This window comes from Salmo trutta, chromosome 8 (genome assembly GCF_901001165.1).
Source record: "Salmo trutta chromosome 8, fSalTru1.1, whole genome shotgun sequence".
Classification (NCBI taxonomy): domain Eukaryota; kingdom Metazoa; phylum Chordata; class Actinopteri; order Salmoniformes; family Salmonidae; genus Salmo; species Salmo trutta.
The window spans coordinates 19,753,485-19,770,415 of NC_042964.1; the positions used below are offsets into that span (position 1 = coordinate 19,753,485).

Genomic DNA, 16,931 nt, shown 5'->3' on the forward strand with positions numbered 1-16,931 from the left:
ACTTTGGATTGGAGATGATTGATGTGAGTCTGGAAGGAGAGTTTACAGTCTAACCAGACACCTAGGTATTTGTAGTTGTCCACAAATTCTAAGTTAGAACCGTCTAGAGAAGTGATGCTGGATAGGTGGGCAGGTGCAGGCAGCGATCGGTTGAAGAGCATGCATTTTGTTTTACTTGTGTTCAAGAGCAGTTGGAGACCACGGAAGGAGTGGTGTATGGCGTTGAAGCTCGTTTGGAGGTGTCCAAAGAAGGGCCAGAAGTATACAGAATGGTGTCGTCTGCGTAGAGGTGGATCAGAGATTCACCAGCAGCAAGAGCGACATCATTGATGTATACAGAGAAAAGAGTTGGCCCAAGAATTGAACCCTGTGGGACCCCCATAGAGACTGCCAGAGGTCCGGACAGCAGGCCCTCCGATTTGACACACTGAACTCTGTCAGAGAAGTAGTTGGTGAACCAGGCGACGCAATCGTTTGAGAAACCAAGGCTACTGAGTCTGCCGATGAGGATGTGGTGATTAACAGAGTCAAAAGCTTTGGCTAGGTCAATGAATACGGCAGCACAGTATTGTTTCTTATCGATGGCGGTTACGATGTCGTAACCGCCATCGATATGTGAGCAAGACCTTTAAACAGGTCAACATTCACAAAGCTGCAGGGCCAGACGGATTACCAGGACATGTACTCAAAGCATGTGCGGACCAGCTGGCAAGTGTCTTCACTGCCATTTTCAACCTCTCCCTGACCGAGTCTGTAATACCTACATGTTTGAAGCAGACCACGAAGGTAACCTGTCTAAATGATTACCACCCCATAGCACTCACGTCGGTAGCCATGAAGTGCTTTGAAAGGCTGGTCATGGCTCACATCAACAGCATCCTCCCGGATACCCTAGTACCACTCCAATTCACTTACTGCCCCAGCAGATCCACAGATGACGTAATCTCAATCGTACTCCACACTCCACACTGGACAAAAGGAACACCTATGTGAGAATGCTGTTCATTGACTACAGCTCAGCATTCAACACCATAGTGCCCATGAAGCTCATCACTAAGTTAAGAACCCTGGGACTAAACACCTCCCTCTGCAACTGGATCCTGGACTTCCTGACTGGCCACCCCCAGGTAGTAAGGGTAGGCAACAACACATCGGCCACGCCGAATCCTCAAAAATGGGGCCCCTCAAGGGTGTGTACTTAGTCTTCTCCTGTACTCCCTGTTCACCCATGACTGCGTGGCCAAACATGACTCTAACACCATCATTAAGTTTGCTGACGACACAACAGTGGTAGGCCTGATCACTGGCAATGATGAGACAGCCTATAGGGAGGAGGTCAGAGAACTGGCTGTGTGGTGCCAGGACAACAACCTCCCCCTCAATGTGAGCAAGGCAAAGGAGCTTATTGTGGACAACAGGAAAAGGTGGGCCAAAAAGGACCCCCATTAACATTGACGGGGCTGTAGTAAAGCGGGTCGAGAGTTTTAAGTTCCTTGGTGTCCACATCACCAACAAACTATCATGGTCCAAACACACCAATATAGCTGTGAAGAGGGCAAGACAAAACCTTTTCCCCCCAGGAGACTGAAAAGATTTGGCATGGGTCCCCAGATCCTAAAAATGTTCTACAGCTGCACCATCGAGAGCATCCTGACCGGTCGGATCACCGCCTGGTATGGCAACTGCTTGGCATCTGACCGTAAGACGCTACAGAGGTACGGCCCAATACATCACCGGGGCCAAGCTTCCTGCCATCCAGGACCTATAAAATAGGTGGTGTCAGAGGAAAGCCCATAAAATTGTCAGAGACTCCAGTCACCCAAGTCATAGACTGTTCTCTCTGCTACCGCACGGAAAGCGGTACCAGAGCCACCGGACTATTTACATTTACCCCCACCCCATTTGTTTTGAATACTGCTGCTACTCGCTGTTTATTATCTATGCATAGTAACTTCACCCCTAACTACATATACAAATTACCTCAACTAACCTGTACCCCCGCACACTGACTCGGTACCGTTACCCCCTGTATATAGCCTTATTGTTATGTTATTGTGTTACTTTTGATTATTTTTTACTTTAGTTTATTTGATAAATATTTTCTTAACTCTTCTTGAACTGCACTATTGGTTTCGGGCTTGTAAGTAAGCATTTCACGGTAAGGTCTACACTTGTATTCGGCGCATGTGACAAATACGATTTGATTTGATTTGATAAATCCACTTCAATCAGTGTAGCCGAAGGGGAGGAGACCGGTTAAAGAAGGATTTTTAAGCCTCGAGACAGTTGAGAAATGGATTATGTAGGTGTGCCATTCAGAGGGTGAATGGGCAAGACAAAAGATTTAAGTGCCTTTGAATGGGGTGTGGTGGTAGGTGTCAGGTGCACTGGTTTGTGCCAAGAACTCTGGGGGTGCAATGTGGGCGCAACTAAATATTAGGAAGGTATTCCTAACGTTTTTTTACACTCAGTGTATATCACTGAGAGACCACCCACTGGGCACACACTGGTTGAATCAACATTGTTCACACGTCATTTCAATAAAATGACGTTAAACCAATGTGGAATAGACATTGAATTGACATCTGTGCCCAGTGGGAATACTGTGTTACCAGACCCTTGGGGAAGAGTAAGCTTTGCACCAAAGGCCGTTAAGGCCCCTCATTGCTCCGCCTCTCAGTTCTAATGAGAGTGTGTGGAAAGAGGAGGAGAGAAAAACAGAACAATGGGAGATTAACATTGGTGTAGTGCAAAATGGATGAGAGGGAAAAAGAATGGTGGCAGGGAGAAAATTGGACGAAGGAGACAGAGAGAGAGAGACAGATAGAGAGCGAGAGAGACAGAGAGAGATAAACAGAGAGAAAGAGAGAGAGAGAGAGAGAGAGAGAGAGAGAGAGAGAGAGAAAATGTTGTTTTAAAAGCAATGAGCAGCCCGCCAGCAGACAGTGGGAACGCAATGTGCTGAGTTAGCACTGAGGATGAGGAGTCATGGAGAGAGAGACTGAGGGAGAGAGAGAGAGAGGGAGAGAAAGAGGGGGAGAGGGGTTATAGAGTACAATGAGGAACGAGAGGCTCGTGTGTATTAGCGTGTACTAGGGAGGAGCCAACACTACATCTGAACATCAGAACAATGCCCTGACAGCCTCTATAAGCATCAGACTGTCAGTCAGTTTATAGAGCAAGGAAACATGAAAGAGACTGTGTGTGTGCCTGTATGCGTGTGTATGTGTGTTTCTGGTTCAGACAGGTTCACTACTCGCGTCCCATCAAAGATCTGACAAAGCAGTAGGGATCAGAGGTCAGGGGTTGAGAATCAGAAAGCTGACTGATTGGCTCATAAACGTTGACAGCCAATAGGGCTCCAGGGCCAAAGGTTGTATGTTAGAGCTTGCAGTCGGAGCTGAGTGTGGAGAATTTAAAGTTCAAAGTCAAAGATATTGATACCGATCTGTTTGAGATTTGAATGTGCTAGTGGTGTAGTTTGATAATGGTTTGCGTGTGTCTGTGTGTGTGTGTGTGTGTGTGTGTATACGAGCGTGTTTTAACACACATATGTTCTCTTTCACTTCAACATTTCTCTACACGTGCAGTACCAGTCAGAAGTTTGGACACACCTACTCATTCAAGGGTTTTTCTTTATTTGTACTATTTTCTACATTGTAGAATAATAGTGAATGAATCAAAACTTTGAAATAACACATATGGAATCATGTAGTAACCAAAAAAGTGTTAAACAAATCAAAATGTATTTTATATTTGAGATTCTTCAAAGTAGCCACCCTTTGCCTTGATGACAGCTTTGCACACTCTTGGCATTCTCTCAACCAGCTTCATGAGGTAGTCACCTGGAATGCATTTCAATTGATAGGTGTGCCTTGTTAAAAGTTAATTTGTGGAATTTCTTTCCTTCTTAATGCATTTGAGCCAATCAATTGTGTTGTGACAAGATAGGGGTGGTATACAGAAGACAGCCCTACTTGGTAAAAGACCAAGTCCATATTATGGAAAGAACAGCTCAAATAAGCAAAGAGAAACGATAGTTTATGACATGAAATTCAGTCAATCCGGAAAATGTCAAGAACTTTTAAAGTTTCTTCAAATAGGCTCCCGAGTGGCACAGCGTTCTAAGGCACCGCATCTCAGTGCTAGTGGCGTTACTACAGACCCTGGTTCGATTCCAGGCTGTATCACAATCGGCCGTGATTGGGAGTCCCATAGGGTGGTGCACAATTTGCCCAGCAGCTTTAGGGTTTGGCCGGGGTAGCCCGTCATTGTAAATAGGAATTTCTTCTTAACTGATTTGCCTAGTTAAATAAAGGTTACATTAAAATAAAGGTTAAATTGCAGTCACAAAAAACATCAAGCGCTGTGATGAAACTGGATCTCATGAGGACCGCCACAGGAATGGAAGACCCAGAGTTACCTCTGCTGCAGAGGACAAGTTCATTAGAGTTATCAGCCTCAGAAATTGCAGCCCAAATAAATGCTTCACAGAGTTCCAGTAACAGACACATCTCAACATCAACTGTTCAGAGGAGACAGCGTGAATCAGGCCTTCATGACACCAATAAGAAGAAGAGACTTGCTTGGGCCAAGAAACACGAGCAATGATCATTAGATTGTTGGAAATCTGTCCTTTGGTATGATCAGTCCAAATTTGAGATTTTTGGTTCCAACCGGTATGTCTTTGTGAGATGCAGAGTAGGTGAATAGATGATCTCTGCATGTGTGGTTCCCACCGTGAAGCATGGAGGAGGAGGTGTGATGGTGTAGGGGTGCTTTGCTGGTGACAAAGTCTGTGATTGATTTAGAATTCAAGGCACACTTAACCAGCATGGCTACCACAGCATTTTGCAGCGATACACCATCCCATCTGTTTTGCGTGTTAGTGGAACTATCATTTGTTTTTCAACAGGACAATGACCCAACACACATCCAGGCTGTGTACGGGCTATTTGACCAAGAAGGAGAGTGTTGGAGTATTGCATCAGATGACCTGGCCTCCACAATCACCCGACCTCAACCCAACTGAGAAGGTTTGGGATGAGTTAGACAGCAGTGACAGAAAAGTAGCCAACAATTGCTCAGCATATGTGGGAACTCGTTCAAGACTGTTGGAAAGTATTCCAGGTGAAGCTGGTTAAGAGAATGCCAAAGCTTTCATCAAAGTTTTCATCAAGGCAAATGGTGGCTACTTTGAAGAATCGCAAATATAAAATATATTTAGATTTTTTTAACACTTTTTTGGTTACTACATGATTCCTTGTGTGTTATTTCATGTGTTATTTCATAGAAAATAGTAAAAATGTAGAAAAACCCTTGAATGAGTAGGTGTGTCCAAACTTTTGACCGGTACTGTATGTACATATCACATGTGCAGTGTCTAGCCTAAACCCCTCTCCTGTATTATTCCTTAGGAAGGTTAACTTAGTGGGCGAAAGGTAAAAGCATGATAAATCTCAACCTTGACAAAAACAAGCGACTGCTCCAAGATAGTTGACTCCAGTGGTCTTTGGTACTCTGCTGTGTGAGCAGTGACTGTGTCAGCTTTATAATGCATCAGTTCAGCAACTTTGTGTGTGACACTGATGATAAGACAATGAGGGGACTGGGTTAGGTTATAGTGTCACTGGTGAGCTGGTGAGAGCAATGTAAAAGAGACTGGTTTAGACTGGTTAAACTACGGTACACCTTATCTGTGGGATGAGCTTCTAGTTTCCTTATTCAGATTGTGTGTGTGTCTGTGTGTGTGAGAGTGAAGGGTGCAGAGTGCTGACTGAAGTGGAACACACACGCATGCACGCTTACACACACACACACACACGCACGCACACACACGTTTCCTGTTCTCACTTTCGCCCTGCTTCCCCTTTGTGTGAACTGTACCGGAAAGGAACACCCGTGATGCGCACACAACCATTCACACACACACTCACTCACACACATGCACACACACACACATTTCTTGTTCTCTCTGTCTACCTGCTTCCACTTCCTGCTCCCTGTTCTCACTTTCCCCCTGGTCCCCTTTGTGTGAACTGTACGAGAAAGAAACATCACTGGCACACTCTGACACAATGCTCCAGAACGGGGGGTTTTCCTCTCTACTCTTCCCTCTTTCCCTCCTCTCATCCTCCAGGGTGAGTTCCATTCCTACCTCTGATACCAAGGCTGCGATTCTCCACCCTTCTCCAAAGTGGGCACTTGCACTCTCCCGCGATGGATTTAAAAGTGTAGGATTGGTGGAAACATTGCGTGGAGGTAGTTTCCGCCACTGTTAAATCTATGACGGGGAGTGTGCAACCGCACACTTCTTGAAAAGGGTAGATCGACTCTGGAAGCACCAGAGCATGTAAGTGCCAAACCCAACATGTGTAATCTCCAGGAGAATATAGCCAAAACATCACTGGCCTTAAAACGAAGCTACAGTAGCAGGCCTAAAGCTCAGACAAAGCTTACTTACTCGGACAATGGTTGCATCCCAAATGCACCCTATTCCCTACATAGTGCACTACTTTATTTGGAATAGGTTCCCATTTGGGACGCGGCCATTGTTTACTTCCGCTTTCTGGTCCCCTTTTCACGAACAATGTGCTGTGTGGTGCGCACTAGTCCACTACTCCCTTTGCAGAAGCAGAGTCCTAACCACAGCTTCCAAGCACCAAGCGACGAGGAACAAACAAACCGCCCAAAAAAACAAAGACATGTGGATACTGAGCATAGCTGTAATGTGTACAAGACTATGCAGCCCTCCGACTTAAAACTCGGGCCAACCGTGCGCCTACTCAGGCTTTTTACACATGAAACGTAATGATACATAGAGTGTCAGCAGCAGTGTAGTACTACGGTGAAGTTTCGGGGAGATCGCTGATGATTGGTGTCAAAGTTGGACGTCTATCCATGTCCTGAGGACTTCGGGAAATGCCTTTGAAATCGGCCACTAGGGGCAACAGTGAGCACCATCACCATCAAGTGGGCTTGGGTTTTGCTAGGGTGTTGTGGACGGGCGTCTCGTCATCCCATGACTCTGGATCAGAAGGTTGCGTGTTTGATCCCGGTCGTGGACACTGTTTCCTATTTTTATTTTACCCTATCCAAAACCTTAACCCTTGCTTTAAACATACGGAATGACTGCCTTAACTTTACCCTTAAACTTCTACATTTGATGTTCGGAGAAATAGAACAATACAGAGCAGCAGGAACAACAAAAACGCTTTCAAATTGTACGTTTGGAGAAAGTGGATGAACGTATAATTCTGTAGTGAGAGCTTGTTGGTAGTTTTGCATTTTCCCCATTAATGGTTGAGTTTAGGATTGGGGCCAACTACTGCTTGGACACTGTCCAACCTCTCTGAGGACACACACACACACACACACACACACACACACACACACACACACACACACACACACACACACACACACACACACACACACACACACACACATACACACACACACACACACGCCTCAGACGGCGCTGCCATCAGCACTTCTCATTACAGCAGGGCCCAGCTTTGAGTTTAATGGAATAAGGAGGTGAAAAATGAGGAGGAGGAGGAGGAGGAGGAGTAGGTGAAGAATGCAATCCCCATCATCCATCTGCCTGACTGTGACTCCTGCCACCTGACTCTGAGCTCTCCTGATTGCATTGCTTTGATTAGGCCTCCTCACCCACCTCGCCCACCTCGCCCACCTCACCCTCCTCGCCCTCCTCGCCCTCCTCGCCCACCTCGCCCACCTCGCCCACCTCGCCCTCCTCGCCCTCCTCGCCCATCTCGCCCTCCTCGCCCTCCTCACCCTCCTCACCCACCTGAGTCTTCACCCACCTCACCCACCTCAGTCTTCACCCTCCTCGTCCACCTCACCATCCTCACCCACCTGAGTCTTCAACCTTCTCACCCTCCTCGCCCACCTCACCCACCTTACTCTCCTCAGTCCTCACCCAACTGCTCCTTTCCTTCTCCTTTCATCCCAGTCTCACCCACCTCCCCTTCCTCGTCCACCTCACCATCCTCACCCACCTGAGTCTTCAACCTCCTCACCCTCCTCGCCCACCTCACCCACCTTACTCTCCTCAGTCCTCACCCAACTGCTCCTTTCCTTCTCCTTTCATCCCAGTCCCACCCACCTCCCCCTCCTCGCCCTCCTCACCCTCCTCACCCAACTCAGTCTTCACCCTCCTCACCCACCTGAGTCTTCAACCTCCTCACCCTCCTCACCCAACTCACCCTCCTCGCCCTCCTCACCCACCTCACCCTCCTCGCCCACCTCGCCCTCCTCGCCCACCTCGCCCTCCTCGCCCACCTCGCCCTCCTCGCCCTCCTCACTCTCCTCGCCCTCCTCGCCCTCCTCGCCCACCTCACCCACCTCATCCACCTCACCCTCCTCACCCACCTTGCCCACCTCGCCCTCCTCGCCCACCTCACCCTCCTCACCCACCTGAGTCTTCACCCACCTCACCCACCTCAGTCTTCACCCTTCTCGTCCACCTCACCATCCTCACCCACCTGAGTCTTCAACCTCCTCACCCTCCTCGCCCACCTCACCCACCTTACTCTCCTCAGTCCTCACCCAACTGCTCCTTTCCTTCTCCTTTCATCCCAGTCCCACCCACCTCCCCTTCCTCGTCCACCTCACCATCCTCACCCACCTGAGTCTTCAACCTCCTCACCCTCCTCGCCCACCTCACCCACCTTACTCTCCTCAGTCCTCACCCAACTGCTCCTTTCCTTCTCCTTTCATCCCAGTCCCACCCACCTCCCCTTCCTCGCCCTCCTCACCCTCCTCACCCACCTCAGTCTTCACCCTCCTCACCCACCTGAGTCTTCAACCTCCTCACCCTCCTCGCCCACCTCACCCACCTCACTCTCCTCAGTCCTTACCCACCTGCCCGTTTCCTTCCCCTTTCATCCCAGTCCAAAACACACTAGCAAAGACTTATAGATGACCTGGAGCCAGTGGGTTTGGCGATGGATATGTAGTGAGGGCCAGCCAATGAGAGCATAGAGGTCGCAGTGGTGGGTAGTATATGGGGCTTTGGTGATAAAACGGATGGCACTGTGATAGACTACATCCAGTTTGCTGAGTAGAGTGTTGGGGGCTATTTTGTAAATGACATCGCCGAAGTCAAGGATCGGTAGGATAGTCAGTTTTACGAGGGTATGTTTGGCGGCATGAGTGAAGGAGGCTTTGTTGCGAAATAGGAAGCCAATTCTAGATTAAATTTTGGATTGAAGATGCTTAATGTGAGTCTGGAAGGAGAGTTTACAGTCTAACCAGACACCTAGGTATTTGTAGTTGTCCACATATTCTAGGTCAGAACCGTTTATTTGTCACGTGCGCCGAATACAACAGGTACAGAAAAATAAAAGATGATGACTAGACCGCAATCTGAAGATGCAAAAAATAGGACTGCTTATTATCATTACGTACCACTAGTTTCAGTGAAATGCTTACTTACAGGCTCTAACCAATAGTGCAAAAAAGGTATTAGGTGAACAATAGGTAAGTAAAGAAATAAAACAACAGTAAAAAGACAGGCTATATACAGTAGCGAGGCTATATACAGTAGCGAGGCTATAAAAGTAGCGAGGCTACATACAGACACCGGTTAGTCGGGCTGATTGAGGTAGTATGTACATGTAGATATGGTTAAAGTGACGATGCATATATGATGAACAGAGAGTAGCAGTAGCGTAAAGTAGTGATGCAAGTCGGGCGGGGGGGTGCGGGCAGCAATCGGTTGAAGAGCATGCACTTAGTTTTACTCGCATTTAAAAGCAGTTGGAGGCCACGGAAGGAGTGTTGCATGGCGTTAAAGCTCGTTTGGAGGTTTGTTAGCACAATGTCCAAAGAAGGGCCAGATGTATACAGAATGGTGTCGTCTGCGTAGAGGTGGATCAGAGAATCACCAGCAGCAAGAGTGACGTCATTGATATATACAGAGAAAGGAGTCGGCCCGAGAATTGAACCCTGTGGCACCCGCATAGAGACTGCCAGAGGTCCGGACAACAGGCCCCTCCGATTTGACACACTAAACTCTATCTGAGATGTAGTTGGTGAACCAGGCGAGGCAGTAATCATTTGAGAAACCAAGGCTATTGAGTCTGCCGATAAGAATGCGGTGATTGACAGAGTCGAAAGCCTTGGCCAGGTCGAAGAAGACGGCTGCACAGTACTGTCTTTTATCGATTGTGGTTATGATATCGTTTAGGACCTTGAGCGTGGCTGAGGTGCACCCGTGACCAGCTCGGAAACTAGATTGCATAATGGAGAAGGTACGGTGGGATTCGAAATGGTCGGTGATCTGTTTATTAACTTGGCTTTTGAAGATTTTAGAACGGCAGGGCAGGATGGATATAGGTCTATAACAGTTGATTGGACATAATTTTGAAATGAATGAATACGGCCCAGATGTGTTTGTAAATGAGTGACCGTATCAAGGACACTAGTTTAGGCAAGGTTGGTTGTGGTGATCAACCACCACTATGGCTGAATAAATATGGATGGTCATAAACACTATCCTTTTAAACATTAATGATTGGGGGTTAAACTACGTGGATTTAACTAATAATTATATTTAAATGATGAATAATCTATGGACCGAGAGGGAGCAATTCACTACTCTTGTCTCTTCATCTCTTCTGGAATATAAACAACAAAGGCTGTCCCAAGTCACCCCATTCTCTATACAGTTCACTACTTTTGACCAGGTCCCAAACGGTTCTGGTCAAAAGTAATGCACTATGAAGGGAATAGGGTGCCATATGGGTTTTTGAATGCTTCTGTTCCAACGATGGAGAGTCTACTACTTACAGTGCCTTCGGAAAGTATTCAGACCCCTTGACTTTTTCCAAATTTTGTTACATTACAGCCTTATTCTAAAATTGATGAAATAAAAAAAAATCCTCAGCATAAACAGTATACCCCATAATGACAAAGCAAAAACAAGTTGTTAGAAATGTTTGCCAATTTATAAAAAATATTTTGTATTTATTATTTACATAAGTGTTCAGACTTTGCTATGAGACTTGAAGTTGAGCTCAGGTGCATCCTGTTTCCATTGATCATCCTTGAGATGTTTCTACAACTTGATTGGAGTCCACCTGTGGTAAATTCAATTGATTGGACATGATTTGGAAAGGCACACACCTGTCTATATAGTCCCACAATTGACAGTGCAAAAACCAAGCCATGAGGTCGAAGGGTATCAAAACAATTCTGCAGCATTGAAGGTCCCTAAGAACACAGAATCCTCCATCATTCTTAAATGGAAGAAGTTTGGAACCATAAAGACTCTTCCTGGAGATGACTGCCCCAAACTGAGAAATCGGGGGAGAAGGGCCTTGGTCAGGGAGGTGACCAAGACCCAATGGTCACACTGACAGAGCTCTAGAGTTCCTCTGTGGAGATGGGAGAACCTTCCACAAGGACAATCATCTCTGCAGCACCACCAATCAGGCCTTTATGGTAGACTGGCCAGACGGAAGCCACTCCTCAGTAAAAGGCCCATGACAGCCCGCTTGGAGTTTGCCAAAAGGCACCTAAAGACTCTCAGACCATGAGAAACAAGATGGTCTGGTCTGATGAAACCAAGATTGAACTAAACCAAGATTGAACTCGTTGGCCTGAGTGTCAAGCGTCACGTCTGGAGGAAACCTGGCACCATCCCTACGGTGAAGCATGGTGTGGCAGCATCATGCTGTGGGGATGTTTTTCAGCGGCATGCACTGGGAGACTAGTCAGGATCGATGCTAAGATGAACGGAGCAAAGTACAGAGAAATCTTGATGAAAACCTGCTTCAGTGCGCTCAGGACCTCAGACTGGGATCACCTACCAACAGGACAACGACCCATAGCATACTGTCACGTTTTGACCCTAATAAGATGTCATTTTCTATAGTAGAGTAGGGCAGGGCGTGACAGAGAGCGTTTTGATGGTTCTATGTTTTGTATTTCTATGTTTAAGTTCTAGTTTTTCTATTTCTATGTTGGGATTGTTTGGGGTTGATCTCTAATTGGAGGCAGCTGATCCTGATTGCCTCTGATTAGAGGTCATATTTAAGTAGGGGTTTTTCTCTTCCTGTTTTGTGGGTTATTATCTTTTGAGTAGTGTGTTTTCCTCTCTGCGTCACGGTTTGTTGTTTTTGTGTTTTCAAGTATTTATGTGTATTGCATTCAGTTTCACATCTAATAAATTAGTGGAACTACGAACACGCTGCATTTTGGTCCGCTCCTTCAAACAGCCGTGACACATACAGCCAAGACAACGCAGGAGTGGCTTCGGGACAAGTCTCTGAATGTCCTTGAGTGGTCCAGCCAGAGCCCGGACATGAACCCGATCGAACATTTCTGGAGAGACCTGAAAATAGCTGTGCAGCAATGCTCCCCATCCAACCTGTGTCACGGTTGTCCAAAGGATCGGACCTAAGTGCAGCGGGTTTATAGTTCCACATATTTATTATTATCGTGAAACTTTGCAATACACCAAATACTTGAAACAACAAAACCGTGACGCAGAGAGAATACACACTACTCACAAATTATAATCACCCACAAAACCCAGGAAGAAAAACCCCTACTTAAAAATGATCTCCAATCAGAGGTAACGAGGACCAGCTGCCTACAATTGGAGATCAACCCAAAAAAACAACATAGAAATAGAAAAACTAGAACTTAAACATTGAAATAGAAAAACACAAAACACCCTCTGTCACGCGCTGACCTACTCTACCATAGAAAATCACATCTTACTATGGTCAGGATGTGACAACCTGACAGAGCTTGAGATGATTTGCAGAGAAGAATGGGAGAAACTCCCCAAATACAGGTGTGCCAAGCTTGTAGTGTCATACCCAAAAAGACTCGAGGCTGTAATTGCTGCCAAAGGTGCTTCAACAAAGTACTGAGTAAAGGGTCTGAATGCTTACAGTACCAGTCAAAGGTTTGGACCCACCTACTTATTCAAGGGTTTTTCTTTATTTGTACTATTTTCTACATTGTAGAATGATAGTGAAGACATCAAAACTATTAAATTACACATATGGAATCATGTAGTAACCAAAAAAGTGTTAATTAAACAAATCATTTTTTTATATATATTTGAGATTCTTCAAAGTAGCCATGTAACGGATCTTCTTAGAGAAGTGGAGGAGTCAGGCGCAGGACACAGGGATGAAGGTAAACCAAAACGTGTTTACTAAAATTATTAAATCCATCTTCTCTTAAAAATACATAGTCTGGAGAAAACACCTCCAACTACACTAAACGGACAAACAATCACCGACAAGACAAACAGGAAATGTAGAGGTTTAAATAATGAACATAATTAGGGAAACTCAAAACAGGAGTACACAATAAAGACAAAACCAAACGAACAGTGAAACATCGATCGGTGGCAACTAGTAAGCCGGTGACGTCGACCGCCGAACACCGCCCGAACAAGGAGAGGGGTGGACTTCGGCGGGAGTCGTGACAAGCCACCCTTTCTCCTTGATGACAGCTTTGCACACTCTTGGCATTCTCTCAACCAGCTTCATGAGATAGTCACCTGGAATGCATTTCAATTAACAGGTGTGCCTTGTTATAAGTTAATTTGTGGAATTTCTTTCCTTCTTAATGCGTTTCAGCCAATCAGTTGTGTTGTGACAAGGTAGGGGTGGTATACAGAAGATAGCCCTATTTGGTAAAAGACCAAGTCCATATTATGGCAAGAACAGCTCAAATAAACAAAGAGAAATGACAGTCCATCATTACTTTAAGATATGAAGTTCAGTCAAAATGTCAAGAACTTTGAAAGTTTCTTCAAGTGCAGTCGCAAAAACCATCATGCTCTATGATGAAACGGTCTCTCCTGAGGACAGCCACAGGAAAGGAAGCTCTGCTGCAGAGGATAAATTCATTACAGTTAACAGCCTCAGAAATGGTTGCCCAAGTAAATACTTCACAGAGTTCAAGTAACAGACACATCTCAACATCAACTGTTCAGAGGGGACTGCGTGAAACAGGCCTTCATAGTCGAATTGCTGTAAAGAAACCACTACTAAAGGACACCAATAAGAAGAAGAGACTTGCTTGGGCCAAGAAACACGAGCAATGCACATTAGACAGGTGGAAATCTGTCCTTTGTTCTGATCAGTCCAAATTTGAGATTTTTAGTTCCAACCGGCGTGTCTTTGTGAGATGCAGAGCAGGTGAATGGATGATCTCTGTATTTGTGGTTCCCACTGTGAAGCATGGAGGAGGAGGTGTGATGGTGTAGCAGTGCTATGCTGGTGACACTGTCAGCGATTTATTTAGAATTCAAGGCACACTTAACCAGCATGGCTACCACAGCATTCTGCAGCGATACGACATCCCATCTGGTTTGCACATTTGATTTTCAACAGGACAATGACCCAAAACACATCCTCCAGGCTGTGTAAGGGCTATTTGACCAAGAAAGAGAGTGATGGAGTGCTGCATCAGATGACCTGGCCTCCACAATCACCTGACCTCAACCCAATTGAGATGGTTTGGGATGAGTTGGACCCCAGAGTGAAGGAAATGCAGCCAACAAGTGCTCAGCATATGTGGGAACTCCTTCAAGACTGTTGGAAAAGCATTCCAGGTGAAGCTGGTTGAGAGAATGCCAAGAGTGTGCAAAGCTGTCATCAGGGAGAAAGGGTGGCTACTTTGAAGAATCTAAAATATAAAAAAAAACATTTTGATTTGTTTAACACTTTTTTGGTTACTACATGATTCCATATGTGTTGTTTCATAGTGTTGATGTCTTCACTAGTATTCTACAATGTAGTAAATAGTAAAAATAAAGGAAAACCCTTGAATGAGTAGGTGTGTCCAAACTGTTGCCTGTACTGTATGTAAATGTAATATTTCCGTTTTTTTATTGTATTTTTTTTATAAATTAGCAAACATTTCTAAAAAACGTTGTCATTATGGGGTATTGTGTGTAGATTGATGAGGAAAATATGTTAAATACATTTTAGAATAAGGCTGTAACCTAACAAAATGTGGAAAAAGTCAAGGGGTCTGAATACTTTCCGAAGGCACTGTAGCTCTGGTGATCAGATTTAGTGATCAGATTTAGAAATTATACGTAGCGTAGTTCGCTGGTTAGTTCGGTTTTCCAATTCTACTGGTAACGTGGGTGTAAATAACTTGCATTTACAAAAAAATGTCAGTTCAGTCATCTTAATTTCCAGTAACGATGGGGATAACGTCATGACAGTTTCGGTTTGCGCTGAAGATCAAAGAGATTGTGAAACCACCTCACAGAGAGATAAAGAATGACTGTTAACTGCTGAAGTGATGCAATAGGCATTAATGATAATTAGCCTTCATTAGAAGCTTAAAAACCCACATTGTAAGTTGAAAGTGATCAATAACAAGTAATAGAGTAGGTGACCTTACGCTACTTTGTTCTAGTCTGTGAACTTACTATATAAACCTGACTGCATACCAACTCTCAGCAAACCTGAGCAGCAGTGGTCAGTTACATTTTCTACCAGGCCTATTCATAATTCACACACAATCAAAACCTTTGCAAATATACATCCAAATTTGGACATGATCTATACCCATTACTTTTTTTAACTTACCAACAATAATTCCGCAAGCGCTCACAAGACCGATCTCTTTCTTCAGAGCCACCCCTCCTTCTCCTGACCCTTTCCCGGACTCGGCGACAGCATCCCCGCCAGACGCCGCTGAACATCCTCGTTGCCTTGGTCCGTCCGTCATTTTGCTGATAAGAGTTGTTCAGTCCTCGTTGACACTTGCTGCTGCAGCGGTGCCTGTGGTCGCTCTCAGTTGACAGCCAATGAGCGTTTGGACGCAGGGGCTCAATTTGCGCTTTGGTAAGACAGCACAACACACTTCACCCAAAGTTGTCGAAGATGATCAGATACAACTTATTTTGACTTGTTGCTGTATACAGGTATAGCTATTCAACCCTTAACAAATCGAATGGAGATTTCAGATGTTATGGGCACCGCACTACACAAATGGTTCATTTATATATACAAAAAGTCAGTGAACTTACACTTTATATAAACTTTGTTTTTAGCCCTGTATCATCATCATGTTTCTGTTGTCCAGAATACCAACGTATTTGTTGTAAGGAATTTTGTAAAATAAAAAAACAAATGCCTAGTTTGCGCTGCGGGAAACCACAACAAAACATTAGATGAGATAGCTTTCTATCTCGTTTGACCGGTAATGCGACTAGCACATTTGTGATTTCATTGTGCTATAATATATTTTCACTGTTTGACGTCTTATTGAAAATGTCTAAGCAAACAAGTAACACGTATTCAATAGTACATTTAGTGAACAAGAATTGCGTATTCCAGTGACATACTGCGAAAGAAACCTCCTGTCACAAAACAATAGCTTTCACTGCTTCCTTGTTTCCAGGCAAGAGCTCGAGAGACCCGACTAAAGCATCCTTTTTTTTTACTCACAAACAAAAGTGGTTGAAAAACACACGGCTGTGTCTTCCCACCCCAAAATCGACCCTCAATAAAAATGTCCTTTCTGGTCTTCAGACACGAGCTGTATCCTTGCCGCTTTGGTTTGACTCAGCAGTGAACAAGATATTGGGTAAATATACATATCCCTTCATATGAGTACAGTAGGACCGCCCCTTTACCGCACTAGCCCGCTCCTCTTCTCTACACCAATATTGCCTGAGCTTGTTTTCTTCCTTCAGTTCAGCCTGTTCCATATACCCAAACCCTCCTCCCCCATATTCAAGCGATCAGCTGTTCCTCGACCCACCTCTGCTCCATACAGTAAGTACACCACCATATCCCCCCCAAAACACAAAGCAAACGTAGTGGAGTACTACACTGTCTCTCCCTCCACCTTTCTCTCCCTCTCATTCATAATATTATTCAAGGTGCAACCTGAGTCTAAGTGTAGCATGT

The 16,931-nt window shown here is 45.2% G+C and overlaps 1 protein-coding gene across 3 annotated transcripts in view; it reads right to left on the bottom strand.

Annotated features, from left to right (window-relative positions):
- Positions 1-16,646, bottom strand: part of slc7a8a (solute carrier family 7 member 8a) — a 39,353-nt gene extending 22,707 nt beyond the window's left edge. The window contains exons 1-2 of one of the 3 annotated variants that reach the window (XM_029760320.1): positions 16,046-16,646; positions 15,603-15,855 (exon numbers count right to left, since the gene is read on the bottom strand). In XM_029760320.1, coding sequence (XP_029616180.1) covers positions 15,603-15,744 — 142 coding nt within the window. In that variant the 5' untranslated portion in view covers positions 15,745-15,855; positions 16,046-16,646. Of the gene's footprint in view, positions 1-15,602 lie in introns of all 3 variants that reach the window. The other 2 variants (XM_029760321.1, XM_029760319.1) reach the window with 2 other exon arrangements.
- Between the last annotated feature and the right edge of the window lie 285 nt (positions 16,647-16,931).